We start from the raw sequence: 23,600 nt of genomic DNA on the forward strand, positions 1-23,600 counted from the left end.
GATGTTGTGTGTGTGTGTGTGTGTGTGTGTGTGTGTGTGTGTGGGAGGCAGTGCGTGGGGGGTGAGAGAGAGAGAGAGAGAGAGAGAGAGATACCAGTGGTGGTGGTGGTGTTTGAAGGTGTTACGGCTCACAGAAGAGTAAATCAGAAGAGAAAAAAAGAGAGAAAAGGAGTGTGGGGGAGGCATGGGACGAGGGTGAAACGAGGGCAAGGCTGAAGGAGGAAGAGGAGGCGGGAGAGAAACAGCACTGACTTCAACTGCGTTCTACTGTGATGGGGAAGACAAAAGGGCCACCGCACACCGCTAGTGTGAAGTCCCCCTCTGCCGAGGTGACGTGTGTGTGTGTGTGTGTGTGCGCGCGTGTGTGTGTGTGGGGGGTGTGTGTGTGTGTGTGCGCGCGTGTTTGTGTGTGTGGGTGTGTGTGTGTGTGTGCGCGTGTGTGTGTGTGGTTCTCGCTCATTGTGATTCAGTGTAATTGAGGGGGGAGAGCCGGTGGAGAGGAGTGCAGCAGGGAGGCTGTGGTCGCGGGAGAGCGCTGCCCTCGGCCGCTTGTGGAGGGCCTGACCTTGCTTCTCCAACTTCTCCATAAAAGCAGGCCTGGGTGGGAGGAGAGGAGAGGAGAGGAGAGCTCTCTTTCTGCTGGCGCTGTCAGCGCAGAGTGTGGGCAGCCAGCGGCCCCCGCACTCTCAATACACCGCGCCGCACAATGCTGCTCTCTCTCTCTCTCTCTCTCTCTTTTTCTTTCCCTTTTTCTTTCTCTTTCTCTTTTGCTCTCTCTTTGTGTGTGTCTCTCTTTCTTTCTCTGTCTCTCTATCTCTGTCCTCTGCCTCCCCCCCTGTTACACACACACACACACACACACAGACACACCAACACATATGCACACACACACACAGACACACACACACACACTCACACACACAGACACACCAACACATATGCACACACACACACAGACACACACACACTCACACACACACACACACACTCACACACACATTCACTCCCTTGTCTCCCACTTTCTCCTTTGCCGCCCATAGACACACAATGCTGAGTGAGTCAGTATGTGTGAAGGTATGACTCAAGTGCAGTTTAACTCCCCTGCACTTGATCAGGTGGCCCCGGTAGCCATGCAGAGATAATGTTGCATTTGTGCGCAGTGAAATGTCATTTGCAGGAATCAAGCCTATCGATTCACAAGCTGAATAAATGTCTGTGGGGTGCCTTGGTGTGGTTAAAGCAATAAGTATCCCAGTGTGTGTGCTTTTGCACACAATATTTAGAGGCTAATGAATTTCACTGCAGTAGCATTCGTCATTGTCATAGTTTAGCTCTCATTAGAGGAGCATTGTGTGTGTGTGTGTGTGTGTGTGTGTGTGTGTGTGTGTGTGTGTGTGTGTGTGTGTGTGTGTGTGTGTGTGTGTGTGTGTGTGTGTGTTCTAGTGAGGAAACAGGAGATCATCAAGGTGACGGAGCAGCTCATCGAAGCCATCAGCAATGGGGACTTTGAGAGCTACACGTAAGTGGCAAAGTCTTGTTCTTTTTCCAGTAATAGATTCCTAGTACTTTTTACACTTCCCCATTGCAAATCTCAGGTGGATTAGAATGCCCCTATTTTATTCCCCCTCACCAGCCAAGCCTAATGGATTTTACTTGCTTCTGCTCTTGACTGATGTGCAATTGAATTGAATCGCTTCTTTACCTGCCTCATTTTGGTAATTCTCCTCGAGTCAGCTTGGTGACACATTCCACTAATGGAGGAAAAGTCTGATGTAATGGTCCTTTAGATCTGCACAATTTACATTTCAATCGCAGATGGCAAGGAGAAATACCCAGGGGTGGGGTCGGGGGGGACTCTCAAGTGCTCTTTTGAAAACCTCTTAACATCTTGCATGCCTTTGTGTAAAGGCCCAAGAATATTCCGCTCGGTGGAGGAGGGAGTGGACTTAAGCATGATATAGGGCCCTCAGAGGACCGTAGGAATGGTGGAAATGCCTCTGAAATCCCTCCTGCTAATACCATTTACCCGCTCAGCAGAGAGGCTGTCATAGCCGTCAGTCATCTGGTAATACGCTGGGTGGTGATTTGTGACACTGCTTGTTGTGTTAAAATATCCCCGTTAGAATAGACTAGATAAAGAACAGACAACATGGAGGTTCTGTAGCCTAATCTATAACCAGAGCCTGTTTTAGATCCGGCTTAGGTGTTGGCTTGTCCACACAGTTGGACACAATCGCTGATTTCTCCTTTTGGTCAGAACCTCAGATAGCTTGCTCGTTAGCACACAGTGTGTTACCAGCTGCATCCCTTCTGCTGATTGGCAATGGGTTATGGTGAGGTCACAAGTCCCACATATTCCGCCAGCCCCCAAAGTCTTTTTGTTGAGGAATGAGAGAACAGGGGATAGGCACATCCAGACAGTTAGTTTTAAAGTGCACTGATGGGAGCAGTCAGGGGTCCATTAACAAAAGGCTGTTGCTGCTATATTTCAGGGACCATGGGAGCATGCAAGAACCCTCTCTGGCTCATTTTGCCTGCAGAAAGGCGTCCTCTTAAAAAGGTTACGTTCTGAACTCTTAGGACTTTCTCTCCTCAAAAAAAAACCTCAAGTGTGAAAAGTTCAAAAGCTGATACTGCCAAGAGAGTTTTACGGCGATAATGGTCACAGAGGGTTCTAGTTCTAATTCCAACCCATTGAGATTTACTTTCTCCTGGCACAAGCAAATAACACAGTATAAGTTAGTGAAGTGTAGGAGTGTGAGAGGATTGATGTGCCTTCACATTTCTGCCTTCCAAAAAAGCCCACTGCTCGAGGGGTTCATCTTACATTTGGGTGTGCTTTGCTCTATAGGTTAAGTCTGAGGTGGTCCTGTCACAGACTTGGCCTCGTAGTGAAATCTGAGATGGAAATGTAATGTAGCCCTCCACCTCAGGGCCACTGGGTCTCTCTCTCTGTGTGTGTGTGTATGTGTATGTGTGTGTGTTTGTGTGTGTGTGTGCACGTGTGTGCACGTGTATGTGTATGTGTGTGTGTGTGTGTGTGTGTGTGTGTGCATGTGCGTGCATATGTGTGTACAGCATGTGTGTGTGTGCGTGTGTGTGTGTGTGTGTATATGTGTCAGGGTTCGTAGTTTAAGTGAGTGTTAATTCTTCTACAGTCATTGTGATACATTTTCGTTCCTCTGGAAAGAATCTCAGTATTTTTTTGTGGCCACCACCACCATCATGGCCATGGAAACTTCTGCTTAGTCACAAGCCCTAAAATATGACATGAGCTCCTGTTGCACACATCCCTCCATGTCAGCCTGTGGCTCTCTGCGTCAGTGAGTCCCTGCTCCAAAGATAACCCTCTGGCTCCTTTGCTGCCATCTCTTTTCTCTGTCTGTGCCGCGTTCACAACATCCCCTTGTTCACTGCATAGTGCACTGTAAAGTATAGTGAATAACCACTGTATAGTTATCCACATTGTAGTGTGCTATGTAGGACCACTATATAGTTATCCACAATGTAGTGTGCTATGTAGGGCAACTATATAGTTATCCACAATGTAGTGTGCTATGTAGGACCACTGTATAGTTATCCACATTGTAGTGTGCTATGTAGGACCACTATATAGTTATCCACAATGTAGTGTGCTATGTAGGGCAACTATATAGTTATCCACAATGTAGTGTGCTACTGTATGTAGGACCACTATATAGTTTTCCACAATGTAGTGTGCTATGTAGGGCTTGAGTGTCTGTTCTGAACACGGCATGAGACTCTCACTCATACAGTCTCGTTTCTGATGGAGATGGAGATGATACTTCTAAAGCTGTGTGTCGCCTCACATTGCCGTTTGTGGAATGTCTTTGTAGCGTTATGCACTTTTATGCAAATGTTCCCATCATTAGTGAAATGCAAATTTGCCATCCTGTTTGCGTTGTACTTATACGGTAGGTTAGTATACTGAATGTTAATTCATAGTAAATGTGAAATCCTATGTATGTATGTAAATGCATCGTGTGCATTCTCTACCGTGTCAAATTCATTCTTTCTCCTCTGTTGTCCTGCAGGAAGATGTGCGATCCCAGTGTTACCGCGTTCGAGCCAGAGGCTCTGGGAAACCTGGTGGAGGGCCTGGACTTCCATCGCTTCTACTTTGAGAACTGTAAGCCGGCCACCCAGCCCCCACCCCCCCCTCCAGCAGCCCTCCCTATACCCCCCAGAGAGCGAAGACAATCACATTAGCGTCCCTGAACTGAAATATCATTATTATGCGCTGTGCTCATCTTGTCTTCATATTGTCAAACGAGATCAGACATCTGTCCCCGGCCTTTCTCGTGCATCTCTGCCGTGGCCGATCTGATTGATAAGACAGAGTCCGATAACAAACAAAGTGGCTTGAAGAAGCGGAAGAGGCGGATGGCGACGGAGCTGGACTTACCGCAGGCCTCATTAGTGGGAGCTCTGATTCCAGTTATCCATGACCGCAGACATCTTCGGACTCATTTGCCCAGCTGCTCTCCGGCTCATTGGGTCATTTATTAGCAGCCATGTTTGAACTGTGCCTCTGTTCCTCTCTGTGATCTGGCAGTGAGGACAGGCATAATGGGGCCTACGGGGACCACTGGGGGTGGTGGGAACTCCCATCACAAGGGGGATATAATCTTATATAATATAATCTTATTGATCATGACTGATTATACAGTAGCAAGAATTTGCATCGAGGGGAGCCAGGCCTAATGTCAGGCATGAATAGTGCTGTAAATAATTTGTGATAATGTTGAAAATGACCTAGAAATAGCATCAGAATGTGAAGAATTAACCATTTTGAACCATTTTGTGTTTCATAGCCCTGTTACATAGCCAAGTATGAAATAACCTGCGTCATTTTTCTCTCTCTTTGGTAGTGTGGTCTAAGAACAGCAAGCCTGTGCACACCACCATCCTCAACCCGCACATCCACCTGATCGGGGAGGAGGCCGCCTGCATCGCCTACATCCGCATCACCCAGTACATCGATACCAACGGCATGCCGCGCACTGCCCAGTCGGAGGAAACGCGCATCTGGCACCGCCGGGACGGCAAATGGCAGATCGTCCACTTCCACCGCTCAGGGGCACCCTCCGCCATCACCAAGTAAGCAAACGAGGTGAGAAGCGTCGACCATCTCAGCCCGCTGATGCCACTCCTGAGATGGCGACGTAGCGCCATCTAGTGGCAAGGAATTGGAAATGCAATATCGTGTATTATTGATATATATATATAAGTGAAATATTTTCTTTCTCTCTAATTGCAATTATATGTTCCTCACTAATGCTTTGTTTTCTTTCTCCACCCCATCACTCATCTCTCTCTCTCTCCCCCTCCCACTCTCTCTCTCTCTCTCCCCCTCCCACTCTCTCCCACTCTCTCTCTCTCTCTCTCTCTCCCACTCTCTCTCCCTCCCTCCCACTCTCTCTCTCTCTCTCCCCCTCCCACTCTCTCCCACTCTCTCTCTCTCTCTCTCTCCCACTCTCTCTCTCTCTCTCTCTCCCACTCTCTCTCCCTCCCTCCCACTCTCTCTCCCACTCTCTCTCCCTCCCTCCCACTCTCTCTCTCTCTCTCTCTCTCTCTCTCTCTCTCTCCCACTCTCTCTCCCTCCCTCCCACTCTCTCTCTCTCTATCCAACTCTTTTTTTCGCTCTCTGCTGCTATCAGCCTCTCTGTGGGAGGGCCTGAATGAGCCATGACTCATGACGCTGCTGATTTGCTGGCTGTGTGTGTGGACCCCTGAAGAGAGGAGCCCACCTCACGAGAGACAAGCCTGCCCCCCCCCCCCCCCCCCCAACCCTCCCTCCATTCCTCCATTCCTCCATCCGTCCACGCATTGCATCCCTCCTGTCTGGCACTCGTTTACACATGCTACCACTCCAGCTCAGTTCAGCTCGCACAGTGCACCCCCCATCTGTCTGCGTCTAGCTGTCTCAGTGACAAGTATGTCTTTTTTTTTATTTTACTTTTGTTTTTCACGGTAGAGATTTCATGAGGTGAAATGTACTAGACAAGCTTTTTCTATCTGTACGACAAGCTTTTTGAACGGAACGGCTGAGTTGCCAGTTGGGGTCTTTCGGAGAGCTGAATTTAAAATGCTGTCTTCTGAATGCAGGAACATGGTGCAACATTTTGTTACTTAAAGCAAATAACTGCTCAGCATGGAAAAAAAAAACTTTGATATTATCAGTAGTATTACTGCCAGTACAGCTTTCTTCACATTAAATATCTTATAAGTATCCAGTGAAATTAAACAAAAAATTTAAATGAATGTATTTTTTGAATTTTACTATAAAGTTGTTTTATACTATAGCAAATCCCTAATAAGCTAATACAGTATTTCTTAGAGGAATTTCCACTGACACAAAACCTGATATGACCTACATGTGGGCAATTCCACGCAAAACTGTCACGTCCATAACGCCAACTAAATGCCATGGTATTTGTATGATGCGAATGATTATGTGAAAGTTTTTCATGTAAGTTCTACAACCAAGAAGAATGAATGCTCAAATTTCAAGTAATCATCATTCACATCATACCATACCATACCATGGCATTGTGTTGGCGTTATGGACGTGACCGTTTTGGTGGAATTGCCTGTGTACAACCACATTATTTATCCTTGGGTCACAGCCACTGTATTATCAGACGGTCAGAACAGCCTTACAAAAAAAAAGATTTTATCTCAGAGTAATACAAGCCCTCTTGATGCACCTCAGCCCTCACTGTAACTTCATAGCTTTCTGAAAACAGTATATGGTGTAAATGTGGCTCTAAGTCATGGCACTTTGTTTTAGATCTTCCAGTTTACCCAGTTGGTGAGCCCTTGCTGAAAGGGGAAAAGAAAAGGTTGAAGCCTTGTGGAGGTTAAAGTGAACATGATACCAGATCCACATTTAAAGCTGCAGTTGGCAAGATCTTTTTGATCATATTCACTGAAACCGACACTATGCTCCGACAACATAAATCAGCCAGTTTTAGAAAAAAACTGCACTTCTACCTCCACCTAGAGCCTGTTATTTGTTTTGCAAAAATCCACAGCTCCCGGTTCTTCTGGTCCAATCAGAGCAGGGCTGTGTGAGATCTGACTGTCAATCACAGTCTGGTGCAGTCTGGTGCGCACTGACGAGCACAAACTCGATGAGAGGGTGCTCGGTGGTAGTGGGGGAGGGCCATGAGAGTTGAAACATTCAAAATTTTGGCCAAGTCCCCTCAATTTGTCAGACTTGCCAACTGCAGCTTTAACTTCCTGAGCTCAACACTGCTCCCGGGGTTTCTGCAATAAAGGTGTGCTTTTGTTCAGAGGACGTTTCAGTCGATTTCAGTCATTTCAAATGTAGACTCTCTGGAAATGATGTTTGAAATTATATTGCCTATTGCCTACTTGTGTTGCCTCATTTTGGTATTTGTAGTTCCATATTTCTATATTCATACATATGTTGACCTTGTGTTTGTAGTACCACAGTATATTGCATGAATGTGAAACATTATGTTCACACCCTAGGTTCTCATTCTCTTGGTTGTGGACAATAGAAAATATAGACGTTGACCAAGATCTGAGAAATATAGTATTTATCTTTTTTTTTCTTTGAATGTATGAGAAAAGCGAGGAACCCACAGGGCATATTGTGTTTAGAATTAACTCTAGGTTGTACATTGAGTTGCAGTATTTAACTATTGTCCCTCACTAGAAACATGTTTTTATTTGAAATAAAACTTTGTGGATTTGAAATAACTTGGCACACATGTACTTGACACATCATGCAATGTTGAATCAGTAAATGTCTTAGCTGATCATTGTAAACAATTGCAATCAACAATGAAACATGAAGCAAATGACTACTAAAGAATCCAACGCCACTTTTGAAGACTTGAAGTAAAGATTGTATACTTGTTTTTTATCCTCATGGTGAAAATAGCTTCTGCCTCTGTATAATATTGGAGCTTCCAGCAAAAAAGTATCTGTTACATCATTTCTTTTTGTATGTCTTGCAGAGTTGGGCATAGTGGGTAGCCCCTCTAGACTCCTAGGTACCTCCTGTACTTTAAGAACATGGTATATAACACACATTTTGATATTTTACTCAAATAAGTACTGTAACCTTTTCTCCCCGTTGAGGCATGCAATTTTCATGTGCTGAAGTTGATCTTGTATTGTAGGCTAAAAATGTGTGTGTGGGTGTGTGCATGTGTGTCTGTTTGGGTGTGTGGTTTTCTTTCACTGAGTTGAAACTTCAGTCTTGTTTGAGCAAGGATTTGTAGATAAAAGCACTGCCTAATGTATTGTGTGGACATACTCTTTTATGGAGATTTTGTGATGAATTTTGTGATAAACTTATGGCCTGAAAGTAGGACTTTTCTGTATAATTTATTTAATTGATTTTTTAATTGAACATATAGCAAGAGTAGTTGATAATGATCTCAATGGGGCCAGTATCAATCAGCTACCAGCTTCAGAAGCTACCTTTAGTTTTAAGCCAGTGAATCAAATAAATACTGAACTCCAGCATTGTGGCTGAACTCCAACAAGCTATACACCTTAGACTGAGTTACTTGCTACAAGCGTTATCTGTTATCTGCTTTGCCCATGAAGACAACATGTGAACTGCTATAGTTACACATTAGGAACAGAACATGTACCAAAATGGCTTACCACAAGCTGAATGATGTCATTACAGCCCTTAATGCCTATGTGTGTGTGTGTGTGTGTGTGTGTGTGTTTGTGTGTGTTTAGGGTTGAGTTGAAAGAATAGGAGACACTATGACTTGTGAGAAAGTGACTTTTTTTATTTTTATTGAAAGGGCAATTTGTGTGTGTGTGTGTGAGTGCGCGCACGCGTTGAGTGCGTGCATACGTGCATTTCTGTGTGTGTGTTAGAGAGAGAGAGAGAGAGAGACTGTGTGTGTATTTGTGTGTAAGAGACTGTGCACTCCCTTGGTGATGGGAGCATGTGCTCTTTGCTTACTGTCGATGGCACTTCACATTCTGTACGGCAAAGCATGCTCTCTTTCCTTGCCAAATCGGATTCTGGGCATGGCCCCGACGCTCCACATTTACTACGCTTTCACACACTTTCACGTGTGACTGACCATTGTAGAAAATCTAGCTGGCGTGGCTTCTGTTTGTGTTTGTCATAATTTAGGAATATACATATAATTAAAATATGTTTTTTTGCCTGCTATATGAGCTGTAAACTTTGATATACTGTACAGAAAAAAAGTATTTCTGTCTATGTGAAGGGTCTCTGAGATAACAAATAACTCCTGAATGTGTGACTCTCTCCTCAGGTTTTAGACGTGTTATTTGATACACTGCATGACAAAATGCTGCCTATGGCTCTCGGTATTAACCTAAAGAATCTGTATGGTTAATGTACTGGTGTCCTGCTGTGTAATGTTTGTGCTAGATGTAAGTACAGTATATGATAGGACTAGTCTCTTCCTTCCTCTTTGATCAGTGAGTGTTCCTTAAATGTTGACTTTCTTCGGAATTAGACATCACTTCAGTGCTTCTAGAATTATTACTTTGGATTTGTTGACTTCTCAACTTTTCTCAGTTGAATTTGATTGACTTTTGTCATTGTGCCGCCCACCACAATTCAAAGTGGATCATCTTGTTTTCTCTGCATTTTCAGTCGTACTTCCTGTGTAGAGAGTTACACCAGTTCAGCTGGTGATATATGTCCCATGATTGGTAAAGAGCGCAAATCAGTTTAAATAAAAGGTGGTTAGAATACTGCTTGTAATTGTTATCTGTTCACACACACACACACACACACACACACACAAACAAACAAATAAACAAACTCCTCAGAGGTTTAACAGGTGCATTTGCATCAGTGCTGTGTTTTCTGGTTAGTGCATCATTGATCATAAGAAGTGAAGTAGAAGTGAAACTGTTTGTGGGTTTACTCTTCCTACTGCAGATGGGGAAATTGACCGAAACAAAGCTTCGTTCCCATACACTTTCAACCCCACCCCACCCTCCCCACGCCCACCTCCCCAAAAAAGACAGAATGAGGCAGCCGTAATAAAAATGATCATGAAAAGAAGATTTACCTGAGAGGCAGTGCCTCATGCTTGCTTTCATTATTGTGAAGTGGCCCTGGGATACATACCTAGAGAGATGCAGTAGAGATGCACTCCTGTAAGGATGTGAAACAGCTGTGCCCACAATGAATCTGAAACAGCAAAAGTTGTAGAAGTTGTAGTAGTAGTCACACAAGCCAGTGAGGATGGCAAGTAATGATTTATTCTGTTAAAATGACTGTAGTTGGGAAAGAACATACATTTGAGTGAAGTGTACACATCCTGTTTTGGCTGTACACATGCATGCAATTGGAAACAACAAAGCAGTCCGCACATCTCACCTACTTAGTCTATGCAGATGTTACAACATTGGCATACAAGAATAAACCATATTACCCATCTCTGGAAACCACACACCTTCCTTTGACAGAACTTACAGCATACTGTGAGAGTCAAAAACAGACCTCTACATTGTTCTAGCCAATCAACCATTCTGATAATAATGGTTATTACATGCTATTAAATTGTACTGTCTTCTTTCAGTTAAACACACTTTTGCTGTAAAAGCATCGTGAGTGCTTTGCTACTTTTCTGCCGGTTCTAGAGATGGGAACTGAAAGGCTCTTTACTCGGGTACCTGCACCAAAAGTGGAAAAACTATATGTACTAAACAGAATGCATACAACCAAAGTGAGTGGGTGTCATAAAGATACACTAACACCATCAGCAGAGACGAAACGACCTCGTAACCTGCTGACCATTTATACCCGGCTACAAGAAAGAAAACGGAAAACCATTGCACTGTGCTTCTTTCGATCTCATGCACTTATAGTTATTGTTATGCACATGAGTGGTATAGGAAACGTGCTGTGTGTTCAGTCTGATCATGTCTGCTATGGCCAGCACCAGGAGACCACAATGTGGTATTTTGAAGAGTGAGCTCCTTCATGCCTGCATGCACCTCTCGTATAAACTAGATCAAATATATGTTTGTTCACATTTATATGTAAAGGTAAGCTTGTATTTTTTACTTTAATAATCACATTAACATTAGGTAATAGAAAGAGTCAGTGTTTTGTGTGGTTTGCTTATAAATATAAAGTTGTGAAACTGTAAATTTGTTTTGCTTTGATAAATCATCACCAATTTCACCCTGATGGTCATTATCATGGTCATCAGTGGTGTAGTCTACGTGATACGCAGGACTACGCAGTATACCCACTTAAAAAACATCACCATCTCAGTATACCCACTTAAAATAGGCAAGGATAGGTATTAACATTTGGGGTTGATCACAGCTAACTAGACTACACCACTGATGGTCATCCTCCTCCTTGTAGTTCACTGACACTTTTATATCTAACACTACGGCTGATTTAAGGATGTGCGTCACCGTTATTTCCTGAGACAAAAAAAGGTAATGAGAGAGAGAGAGAGAGAAAGAGAGCGAGAGAGAGAGAGAGAGAGATCTGAAGAGGTCCTACCTATTTGGACGAAACACGGCGTGAGCCCAGTTCTTAATACTGGCATGCTTTCCCCCCAGAGCATATAGAGCAATGACAGCTTGGTTCTGGTCTCCAGTGTGGATTATATATCTCCATCTCGGTGTGCATCATGGTACAGTATGATAAACTCTTTCACTTGTTTCATAACTTAACCACGTAAGCTGATTTATGTGTTCACACTTCTCTTTCTCTCTCTCTTACCATTGTAGCTATTGCAGAGAACGTATCAAATGTGAATTAGGAGACACAGTATTCCTTCAGCCCAACATCAGTGTTAAAGGCGATGACAGCGTGAGGTGGTCATTTAATGATAAACTGCTGATAAAAGATAATATGACAAATAATCCAAGAAAGTATGTGAGATCAGTGCACGGAGACCTGATTATATGCAGAGGACACAAAAGTGATTCTGGTTCATACAAGGTTGAGATATTCAAGAGATCAGAAACACGGAGAAAACAGCGAACAATCAATCTCACGATCAAAGGTAAGTTATGCAAAACATTCTTTTTTTATGTTTTCATACTTGAGTGATGTTACTATTCTGACATGTGACAATTTACCAGATTTCTGAAAATGCAGCCCTTTTTCACACACACACACACACACAAAATTAATAAAAAACAAAAAACAAATATATATACAGTGCTGCTTGAATGTTCGTGAACCCTCAGTCAAATATTTTTTACAAAAAAATAAAATAATAATGACCTTATTTAATGCACATCCAAACCCCAATTTGTAATGCTGACCTTTCAAATAATAGACAGAAACAAAATAAAGTTATATATTTTCATTATGTATTCAACAAAAGTGGTTTAGTTCACAAAATCCCAAAATATGACATTTGCGAAGGTATGTGAACCCATGTAGTTAATTTCTTGTAGCACCTCCTTTTCTAACCACTACTTCAACCAAACATCTTCTGTACCCATTAACCAGTGTCTCACATCTGGTTATGCGGATTTTTGCCTACTCCTCCTTGCAGAACTCAGCCAGTTGAGAGGTTGGAGGGTCAACTGGCATGTACTGCCCGCTTCAGATCTAGCCAAAACATTTCTATTGAATTGAGGTCTGGACTAGGCTAATCCAGAGTATGAATTATCTTTATCTTAAGCCATTCCTTGGTAATTTTGCTTGAATGCTTATAGGGTCATTGTCCTGTTGTAAAATATATTTCCTCCCTAGCTTCATCTCAAGAAATTGTCGATAGGCTGGAGAATTCATGGTTTCCTGGATGATATAGAGTTGTCCAGGTCCAGAGGCAGAAAAACAGCCTCCACATTTCCACCACCATGCTTCACTGTTGAGAGGAGGTCTTTTCTTGGTATACAGTGTTGGCTTTCCTCCGAGCATGACATTTTGGATTGTGACCAGATAATTCTATTTTGGACTCACCAGTCCAGATAATGGACTTCCAGAAGGCCTCTGAAAGTTGAATTGGCCAGTTCCGTCTGATTGTAGACACACAGTAGATTTATTCCAGATGCTAGGTCTGTAACTCTCTAGAGGTGATGGCTTGGGATGTGTGGGTTGGCTTTTACCCAATTTATTATCTTTCTGGTGCATCTTGGTCATACTTTTGATGGGCATCCACCTCTAGGAAATGTTACTGTGATGTTGAATGCCCTCCATTTGCAAATAATTTGTCTTACAGTGGATACATGGAGCTGCAATCTTTTAGAGAGGGTCTTGTAGCTTTCCCCAGACTGATGGGCTGTCACTACTCTCTTCCTTATGTCCTCAGATATCTCCTTTCCTCTTGGCATTGATGATCCCTGTTGGTATGCCTTGGTACTGCAGTGCTTTCCTCTCTCTTTTAATCATGGCTGCTCAAACCCTTTCCAACCGAAGTCTGTTTGATTAGTATGCTTAATTGATAATTTCAGCACCCAAATATGTTTTACATTAATCAATTGCCTACTTGTCTTTACCAATGCAGCTGAGAATTCACTTACTTTTGTAGGCTACATACATAAATGATGTTTCAAGATATTTTGTTTTATCATGCAATTCCCTCTAAACAATTACATGCATTAATAAATATACACACCTGACCTGACAGTTCATATATAAAAACTGGTCATGATAAAATAAGAAAAATGTGATAAAACAACAGAAAACTCCAAATTGTTCAGTTCAATGGGTTCACATACTTTCAAGCAGCACTGAATTTTTGTTTAACCAGAAAATGTCTTCAAAATTATTTCAAACCTCATCTCAGGCTTCATTTCAGTGATTTCAGGTGATCCCTTAAACCTTTGTGAGACCAAGCCTTGCAACAACGTTAATGGAAGTGAACATGTGACATGTGAACATGTGACATGTGAGCAAACCACTAGACGAGGTAATAGAAAATAAAATTAAAAAATTTCAAAGCAAATCCAACATAATACATTTACTTTTAATGGCATATCTTCAAAAATGTGAAGATATTGATTTCACGATATGTGTCTTGTTTACCAGGACACTTGTCAACCATTGTAGTCCTGTCATCCTTTGTATTGGTAACTATTGTCTTTCTCTTACTCTGAACAGACCTAACCCTATAGGTCTGAAATGTACCTATGGAATGCCTTATAAGCTAGGCAACACTATATTTATATAACACATTTCATACATCAAGGCAATTCAATTTGCTTTACACAGACAAATGTAGAGAATAGCAAACTATGATAAGTGAAACCATAAAGGACAAATTCATAAATATATGTATATGAAAGCACAAAAGGATTTTTAATTAAATTGAATTCAAATACATACGACATAATATGGGCATAATAAATCAACTATAGGGCATACAAATGCTGTTGTCTATTTTCCACCCAAATGTTAATAACCTCATGTTTGCCCCTTGGATTTACATCATACAGTGCATAGCCCATAGGTACACCATACTTTACTCTTCATACTTTTAATAAAAACAATTAAATGTCCTAGTTGTGTTTGTGAAATCAATGAAGAAAACTCCATCAACAAGGAAAGAAGGTGAGCATTTTTATAATTTTGCTAGTTTCCTCTTTTCTCGGTTGATGTTTTACTCAAATGTCTTGGTCATGTGTAACAGATGCTAATGAGAATATATACCAAGAGAGGTAACCTACTGAGAAAGACTCCGACAGCAGAGAACACCGCTTTAGATCCAAATTCCTCACATTATGGTAAGTTCAGTTGTATGGTGCATATGGAATACAGTTACAAATGGGATAACATCATGGGGTAACATCAAGAACATTTCAGGGGTTCAGTCCATGTATGAAAGCAACTGCACACACACAAACACATATGCACATGTACACACACACACACACACACACACACACACACACACACACACACACACACAATGTTCTTAATAACTCCTTTTAAAAACAGCTTGACTTGTCTTCCTCTTCTTCCCACTAGATCCCAATGAGATTTCTGAAGAAAAAAAAGAAGCACAAAGAGACAGACTGCCGAGTTTGATGACAACGTGTACGTATAACAGTCATCATCATCATCGTCATCATCATCATCATCATCATCATAATTGGCATCATCGCCATCATTGTCATCATAATTGGCATCTTCATCATCTTCATGCATGACACTTCAGTGTCCAGATAAGCAACCATAAAGAATAAATGTAGGCATCATGTTTTGTTATAACCGTCGATATAACTGTCGCTCTCCTCTTCTATAACCACTAGGTGGCAGCACTATGTCACCTTAGGTATATGCAAGTGCTAGACATTCAGCAGCTGACTGAAGCAGCAGTCTTCAGTCTACTTTCAGTATACTATATTATTAAATGATGAACTATGAGCTTGTGTTTTTTTTTTTTTTCAGCTTTATGGTAAGTTTAGTAGGGATTCTAATTTTAATTTTTAAATGATGACAGTTTACACATATCAGATGTTTTGAGATATTCATAGGAGTCTTGAGTATGTAATATCCAGCTAGCAACATGGATTCATCCTAATTTGTCTAAGCCTTAATGTTGTACATTTTAAAATCTAAAATTGAAAATGTAAAATCTGAATTAAAACATGTTTAAAATAAAAATAATAACAAATGCCATTTTTAAAATGTCATAAATTCACCCACTTATCTGATGTAATAACAACATTTTTGTTATTTCAATAAAACTATAAGTTGCATTAGAACTGAAAATTATGGAAAGATAAGATGTTTTGTAGAAATAAAACCGATGTGTAACATACCAAAGAAAGCGTTTTGTTGAGGTAAGTAAAAGCTCTTATGGGGAAATCATGTGGATCAGGTAACATTACGACAGAGGAACCAGTTGACATGAATCAGAATGGTTTTAATTGAGTTAAGACCTCATAACAATACAAATATTAGGAAAGGAAAAATTGGATTACAAATATCCATTTCATGACATGCACTGTATCTTTAGCACAATTTTATACAGACAATGTCCAGTATAATTTATGAATGAAGTAATTTATTTCAAACTGAAATGTTTCTTTCTTTGCTACTGGTTTTATTTTTATTTTACAATTATTGCCACAGTGCTAGACCTATAATAATAATAACAACATAAATAATATAATAATAATAATAATAATAATAATAATAATAATAATAATAATAATAATAATAATAAATAATAAATAATAATAATAATAATAATGTAAACCATATAAATAATGAAAAGTAGTAACAACTCAATTAACAATCCATATACAGTTTTTCAGGTAAAGGCCAGCATTTATGTGTTTATGTGGGCAAGAAACGTACATTATTCAGTTTATCAGGTTGCAGTAGCAGTTTCTCCACAAACCCGTGGTTATGTAATCCTGTCACATAGGCAAGTATCGTTACTGCCACAGAGGCGGAAGCTGTGCCACTTATGTTTTGTTAATGAAACATTTATTTAACATGTTTAATGGAACATAAGAAGTTGTGTCCAGAAATTACCACATAAAAGGGAACTCGTTACTGTAAGTTCCACAAGCAGAATATTATACAACGCTGCACGGTGCTTATGACTGAAACTTTTTTTTATCAAATTATAAAAAGAAGTATAGATATAAAAATGAATTAATGCATACAGTAACACACTTGTATCCTTTTAATATCAATCAACACATATAATAAAGTCATGTGTCCAGGCAATAAAACCTATGTGGATTCTCTGGCTCAGGCGCTTTGTGAGAGCAGGTCAGGGGTAGAAGGTAGAGAGTCTCAGGACCACATGCAAATTGTGTCAAGGTAAGCCCATGCAAAGGGCCTGTGGGTCATAAATGGCCTCTAAATCTTTATGACCCACCATGATCAAACTTTCCATAATCTACAGGTTTATGACTGCATCTGTTAATGATTCACATGACAGGTGACAAAGATCCACTGAATGCACATGGTTAAAGTCTCTCACATCTTCTCTCACCTCCTTTTCCTCATTCATTCAATGTACTACATGACTGAAAGAAGAGGTTGTTGTTTTATTTCCCTATCCTGTACAGTTAATCTAAACCTCTCCCTCTCCTTGTAATATGCATAATTATTTTTCTTTAGATACAGTGCACAAGATAGATGAATTGGTATTATGGCTTGAGACAGATATAACAAAAATACATTTCTCTTTGTGCACTTCACTCTGAATATAAGCATACATTGTACTTCAGAGGATGGGTAGTTTCAGTTTTTTGGCCCAAAATTATAGAAACATAATGAAAGTAAACTGAAGGCAGACCTTCCTTTCCCCTGAAACAGTATAGGCTACAACTATGTTTTCTATGTTTTAGTAAATATATTACATTAGGCAATGTTTTACGTTTGTGTCTTACGTTTTCTGTCTTGATATTTAGCTTTACTGATTTTGAGAGACAGATCATTTAAACAGAGGACTAGCAAAAATTCTGTTGTCGTTTTTGCAAAGTCGCCAGTAGGATGTGAACACTGCTGGTGATGGCCATTGGAGAAAGTGGTGTGTATGGGAAAAGAATGAATGATCAGTAAAGTCAAGTGCGTTTGAGAAATATTCTAAACTGAGGGTAATGAAACAGTAAAGAGGAAAGGTGAGCCAACTATGTTTAGGTTTTGGTGCAACTAACCACCGACATGAATTTAAAGCCTACTGTGCAGACGCAGTGTCCCACACAATGGCTGTTGCTACTTAACCAACGAAAATTCAATACAGTTGTGCACTGTTGTCTTTGGAGCCCCTAAAGGGATGTGTGCAAAAATTATATATTTTTGTAGGCTAAGAATCTGATGCACATTTGGAAATTTCTGGTGAACATGAATAAGTTTCTGATACACACACAAACGTTTCTGGTGAGCAAGAGGAACAATCTGGTGCACACCAGAAACGTACAAAAATACATGTTTTGGGCTTTCAGTTTCTGGTGAGCACAAACAAGTTCTGGTGCACATGTAAAAGTTTCTGGTGCGCATTATAGACTGTTCCTTTAAGTCCGGGGAAAATGCTGTTTTATAAATATCAGCACATTATGCATAGCTTGCTAAGAGACCCTGGCTTGAGCAATTTGCTTCTATATCTTCTATTGCTTCTATAATCTATGGCTTTCTCTTACTCTGAACAGACCTAACCCTATAGGTCTGAAATTCACCTATGGAATGCCTTATAAGCTAGGCAAGACTATATTTATATAACACATCATACATCAAGGCAATTCAATTTGCTTTACACAGACAGATGTAGAGAATAGCAAACTATGATAAGTGAAACCATAAAGGACAAATTCGTAAATATATGTATATGAAAGCACAAAAGGATTTTTAATTAAATTGAATTCAAATACATACGACATAATATGGGCATAATAAATCAACTATAGGGCATACAAATTCTATTTTCCACCCAAATGTTAATAACCTCATGTTTGCCCCTTGGATTGCATAGGTTTACATCATACATAGCCCATATAGGTACACCATACTTTACTCTTCATACTTTTAATAAAAACAATTAAATGTAGATATGAAGTTTGGTTCGCTATATATCCATTTTAACAGTAATAAGTCATGTTATTTAATTGTGTGTCTCAGGTAATATCAACACTATTGCAGCTGGGTTGTTTTGATTTAGTAAAGATAAAACAAATAACAAAAAACAAATTACAGTTCCACTGAAATGGCCTTTTAAATTACATAACATTTACAAACATTTAAAAAAAATTATTCATGAAAATGGAGTATATAGCTTTAGTTTCAAAGCTAAACTCTTCATATACTTTTGCAAAGCCTGAAAAAAATCCCACATATACCTTAACCATGTATCAAACTAAAATGTAGCGATGACATTTTGAGAGCTACCATACTGCACTGAGGTCAAGTAGAGGTAGGAGACGTTCCCAGTGCAGTACGTCAGGTTCATGAAGACTGTATGGGGACATTTTGGCTTTTCATCAGCTGTGCAAGCAGAGTGCTTTTAATACTGCAACAGGCCATAAACACGGTCTCAGCATAACATGCTTTCAAGGGACAGACCAAAGTGACTGTGAGAGCAGTTATTAGGACAGACAGACGAACAGACAGACAGACAGACAGACAGGGGGATGGACTGTAAATGTGCAACGAATGCATTGTATTGCATTGTTTTTTACACATCTCTGTATCCAGACTGGGACAACACAGTTTGTGTTGTTTCCTTTTTTATTTGTTACACAACATGTGTTGAAAATAACACAATTGCATTGAAAACAACAGTACTTGTGTTGTTTAGAATGGATGAATGGATGAAAACAGTCACCCAGCAGATAAAAATGTTACAGAATGCACAATGCTGATGATAACAACAACAACAACAAACAACAAAAACATCAACAACAACAACAACAACAATAATAATAATAATAATAACGCAGTCAAGTCGTCTTTGTGAGTTGTGAATAGTGTCAACTTCATATTGTTTAAACTTGATATTACACATTGACATAACATAACTCAAAGCAACAAGATGACTTCACTGAGTTATGCTGCATCTATAAATCATTGTTTTACAATGGGGCTGGACCTAGTGATGGTCAAACTATATCTTAATTTTAGAGTCTCATTTAAGACCAAATAAAATGCTCCTCATAGTAAAACAATTAAATCTACCATAAATCCATAAAGAATGATAATCTCCAGAGACTGTGATTTAGATGCTTACCGTATAATTTAGACTCTTGAACCAGTTATATACCCATTTCCTTTTTCTGGATGTAGATAGATATAGACATACACAGCACATTGCATAATAATACATAATACACAGAGTACTGGGGGCATTCCTCACATGGGAATATTTGGTACATTAATGTGTAAAGAATGAAGAAGAAATGCATTTGTGATCACAATCATTTGACATGTTTTGCACTGGATTGCTTTTTCAGTAGCTGCTATTCTTAATTGCATTGTCACCAATCAGAAAAGAACATACTAAACAGAACATTTGCAACTTGTAGCTGTTTGCATGTTATATTGTTTCTTAATTTGAACATATTTAGCAGTGTTACAAATACAAGCTTATCAACACTGGTAAATCCATAGGCATATCTGTTTTATACGTTCCACCCCTGTGGTGCATGTTGATAAAGTTTATGAGTAAGGTTTTGATAAAGGTCAGGTACTCAGTCGTCACCCACTCTTCTGTGCCTTGTCTTTGTATGCAGAGGTTGTAAAATGCAGGGTGGGTGATGCTTTCTTTTGTGCTGGGAAGCAGTGGAAGGGGATAGGGCTCAGGCCGTTTATACTGTCTTAAGGGCTAGGAAGGGCTTTGATCTCTGCATTTGAAGGGCCTCTGAGCCTGGGAGGAAATGACACAGGAATCATGCAAAGGTCACCCGACTACAGTCCTATTGTAATCTGGCTATAGCATCATATCACAAGTGACCTGGTGAGCAGCAGGCCTTTGGAATGTCACAGTTTGCGGATCGATTCTGACTTGTCTACTTAGTCCTACAAATGGCTCATGTCATGGCTCATCCGCCTATTGTCACACAAGAACATCACCTCCACGTTCAACCCCTGCCTTTGATCTAAAAAAAAAATAAATAAAATCCAGTGCCATGTAATTTCAAAATGCCATAGTCTTATTCAGTGTATATGTATCCAGCATACATGTATTAATCAGTGGGGAAGATCATACCGCCCCACGACCTTAACTGCTGGGGTGCAGTGTGAAAATCCTGCTGTCTTTGCTTTCCACATGCACTGTAGAATGATTAACTTTTATGAGGCTGTATGCCCTCCAGGTATGTTTCTCTCACCCTGCCATAAAGCCATCTCTTCATTTGCACCCGACTTTCGCATTCACTTTGGCCTATAGCCTGTAAAGAAGATAATTAGCACTCGCAACATATCCCAGTCAAGTCACCTTGTTGCTTTGTGTGAGTTAAATTATGTAAATGTGTAGTGTCAAGTTTATGTGTTATAGTAGGTGCAAGGTGACTTGACTGGGTTGTGTTCGCTCATCTTTCTTTGCAGTGTTGTGTTCCCAATGCTGATGCCACCGCCATCCAGAGAATTCTGTAATTTGCTTTTGCCAAAATAGGTGGCTGAAGTACATCAATTTTAGTGATATCTCTGACATTCTCACTCTTAACATAAGATTAGTTAGTTTTAACGTTTTTAGAAGAATAACAATCTGATGAACAAGTTAAAACTTTTTAGCATAGCTAAATCAATTACTGTTCATGTATTCAGGTTTAAGTATACAGTATTATGGGGGATATAATACAGTATTGGGGGGAGGCGTGGCCCACTGGTTAGCACTCTGGACTTATAACTGAAGGGTTGCCGGTTTGAGCCCCGACCAGTGGGCCGCGGCTGAAGTGCCCTTGAGCAAGGCACCTAACCCCTCACTGCTCCCCGAGTGCCGCCATTGTAGCAGGCAGCTCACTGTGCTGGGATTAGTGTGTGCTTCACCTCACTGTGTGTTCACTGTGTGCTGTTTGTGTTTGACTAATGACTAATTCACCGATTGGGTTAAATGCAGAGACCAAATTTCCCTCACGGGATCAAAAAAGTATATATACTATACTATTATTTGTATTATATACTTATACTATACTATTATTTGAGTCCCAAAGATTGCAGCCTTGTCTTTATGGTCATCCTCTGTAAATAAAATAAAAACATCCTCTTAGTCTTTTAACAGTCAACTTAATTATGCCAATATCAGTGTTTTATATGTAATTGTGGTGAATCAAACAGATACACGTTTACTCAGTCGCTGTTGTATACACTCATAAAAGCTGTAAAAAAAGGAATCCTCAAGTAGTTGTTGTTTTACTGACTCAGGTGCGGTCACTAAAATTAGCCAAACCTCCAGTTATGATTAAAGAATGATTCGTTTTTGGGGACAAGTTCAGAAACATTCAGCAACAACCAATTATATTTTGTTAAACTCAAGAAGGATTTACCTTTTATTGTCACATAATGCACCTGAAGACACTTCCTGACTATGACCTGTGAGGAAATGAATGACATCATTGGAACTAAGGCAGTAACAGTAGTTAGGTAGTAAATAATGCTAATAATAACAACAATAGCAGTGGAAATAATCTGTCTGAGATACTGTGGTATATCTTTAAAGCACCATAACATGTGTGGGTAATTGGGCTGTAAATGAAGCGTGGCGCGGGAGCGACTCAGCTTTATGCCTGGGTTAGCGCCGCGCTCAGTGACAGTGTCCGGGCCGGGGCCCACAATTAAAGCCGTGTTGATGTGCCTAATTAGTAGAGCACGGGCCATAAAACGCAGCAGGCTGGTAAACCCACACAGCCATCACATCTGCTGGCTGCAGTCTGTTCATCTGTTACCATGCAAGCAGGTGAAGTGGGTACGAGGCAACACAAAAAGGTCCCCTCCTGTTTTGAGGAGAATCTACTTTTATCTCACACAAACAGGTAATAGTCCAGGGTTTCTCTGTCTAAAGTCTTCCTGCTGCATACATGTTTAACTCTGAAGCTTGGATACAGTTAAGATAAAAGTAAATCGTTGTACTCCAAACACATGTGCATAGAGAAGACAGGGAAGAGACATTGTACTGTAGGTCCATCTGAAAACATGGAGAATGATTTGGGGGGTGGGGGGAAACGAACACAAGTTGTATACTAGAGAGATACAGTGGGTTACGCAGAGAGGTGTGATGCCCTTAACATAAATGTTTATCATCATCTACATTTGAACAATTTTGGAAACAGCACAACACTCCTCTTCAAATGACACATGGCTCCCATGTGGCTTGTTACTATGCGCAGCTTTATTTACAGAAGCAGATATGGCGTGTCACGTCGATTATGAAAACGGCCCATGTTTTACAACTGTGTGCACTGTTTTCTATTTTACTGCCATAAACAGAGGGAGACTACTCGGGCCTTGACCTCAGGTGGGCTGGAGTTTGCCGTAAGGCTCCTTCAGTGAAATCAAAAGTGCCGGTAGCCTATTGTTGCTGTCCTGGGATAGATTAGCAACAGGCAATAAAACATGACAACATCACAATGACCTCAAAAAAAACTTATCAGACACTCTGGGTTGACAAAGTAAGAGCAAAGTATGCGCAAGTATGCACAAAAAAAGTAAGAGCAAATCATTTAAAAGTCACTTAGTGTTTTATTAAGTCAGTCAGGAGTTCTCCTCACGAACATCATGTTGCTCCATTCCACTTATAATTTCACTGCATTTCTTACTTCCAGTAACTATATGCATGTGACAATAAACTTCCTTGTATCCTTGTATCCTTATCATGTCTCAACGCAAACACAATGAGGTGACAACCAGCCCTCCTAACTGTCGGAGCAGGGTTTAGTGCTGCTAGAGGACTACAGTACCTCTCCCCGGAGCCTGGCCTGGGACGTCATTTTTTCCCACAGGTCTGGGAGATGTGGCGAGAAACTGGGGTCCTTGTGGGCAACACGTTGCCAATTCTAATGTGCATCATTCAGCTCCATTCACAGCCCCATTGGCCTCTATTGTCTGCGGCGCTGCACCTGTAGGCCCATTGTCATCCGCAGGGGCTGCCGTTCATTTGGTGTGAAGTTTGACACCAGCTGACAGGAAGGTTCTCCTCCAAACAGAGGACGTGAGCCAGTCA

General features: G+C 40.6%; 1 protein-coding gene and 1 long non-coding RNA gene across 6 annotated transcripts in view; both read left to right on the forward strand.

Moving 5' to 3' along the window:
- The window catches only part of camk2a (calcium/calmodulin-dependent protein kinase II alpha), a 38,820-nt gene extending 32,137 nt beyond the window's left edge, over positions 1–6,683 (forward strand). For 2 of the 4 annotated variants that reach the window (XM_042092366.1, XM_042092368.1), the window contains 4 exons: positions 1,444–1,519; positions 4,056–4,150; positions 4,893–5,134; positions 5,682–6,683. In XM_042092366.1, the coding sequence (XP_041948300.1) occupies positions 1,444–1,519; positions 4,056–4,150; positions 4,893–5,125 (404 nt within the window). In that variant the 3' untranslated portion in view covers positions 5,126–5,134; positions 5,682–6,683. The remainder of the gene's footprint in view (positions 1–1,443; positions 1,520–4,055; positions 4,151–4,892; positions 5,135–5,681) is intronic. The other 2 variants (XM_042092365.1, XM_042092367.1) reach the window with 1 other exon arrangement.
- A 4,823-nt stretch (positions 6,684–11,506) lies between these two features.
- On the forward strand, positions 11,507–14,709 carry LOC121709271. Of its 2 annotated transcripts, none has more exons than XR_006031887.1 (6): positions 11,507–11,663; positions 11,761–12,038; positions 13,776–13,898; positions 14,018–14,058; positions 14,492–14,539; positions 14,619–14,709. It is a non-coding gene; the product is annotated as an uncharacterized LOC121709271 (long non-coding RNA). The 2 variants fall into 2 exon arrangements; XR_006031886.1 differs by having other exon boundaries at positions 13,788–13,898.
- The last annotated feature ends 8,891 nt before the right edge of the window (positions 14,710–23,600 follow it).

Source organism: Alosa sapidissima, chromosome 5 (assembly GCF_018492685.1).
Source record: "Alosa sapidissima isolate fAloSap1 chromosome 5, fAloSap1.pri, whole genome shotgun sequence".
Classification (NCBI taxonomy): Eukaryota; Metazoa; Chordata; class Actinopteri; order Clupeiformes; family Clupeidae; genus Alosa; species Alosa sapidissima.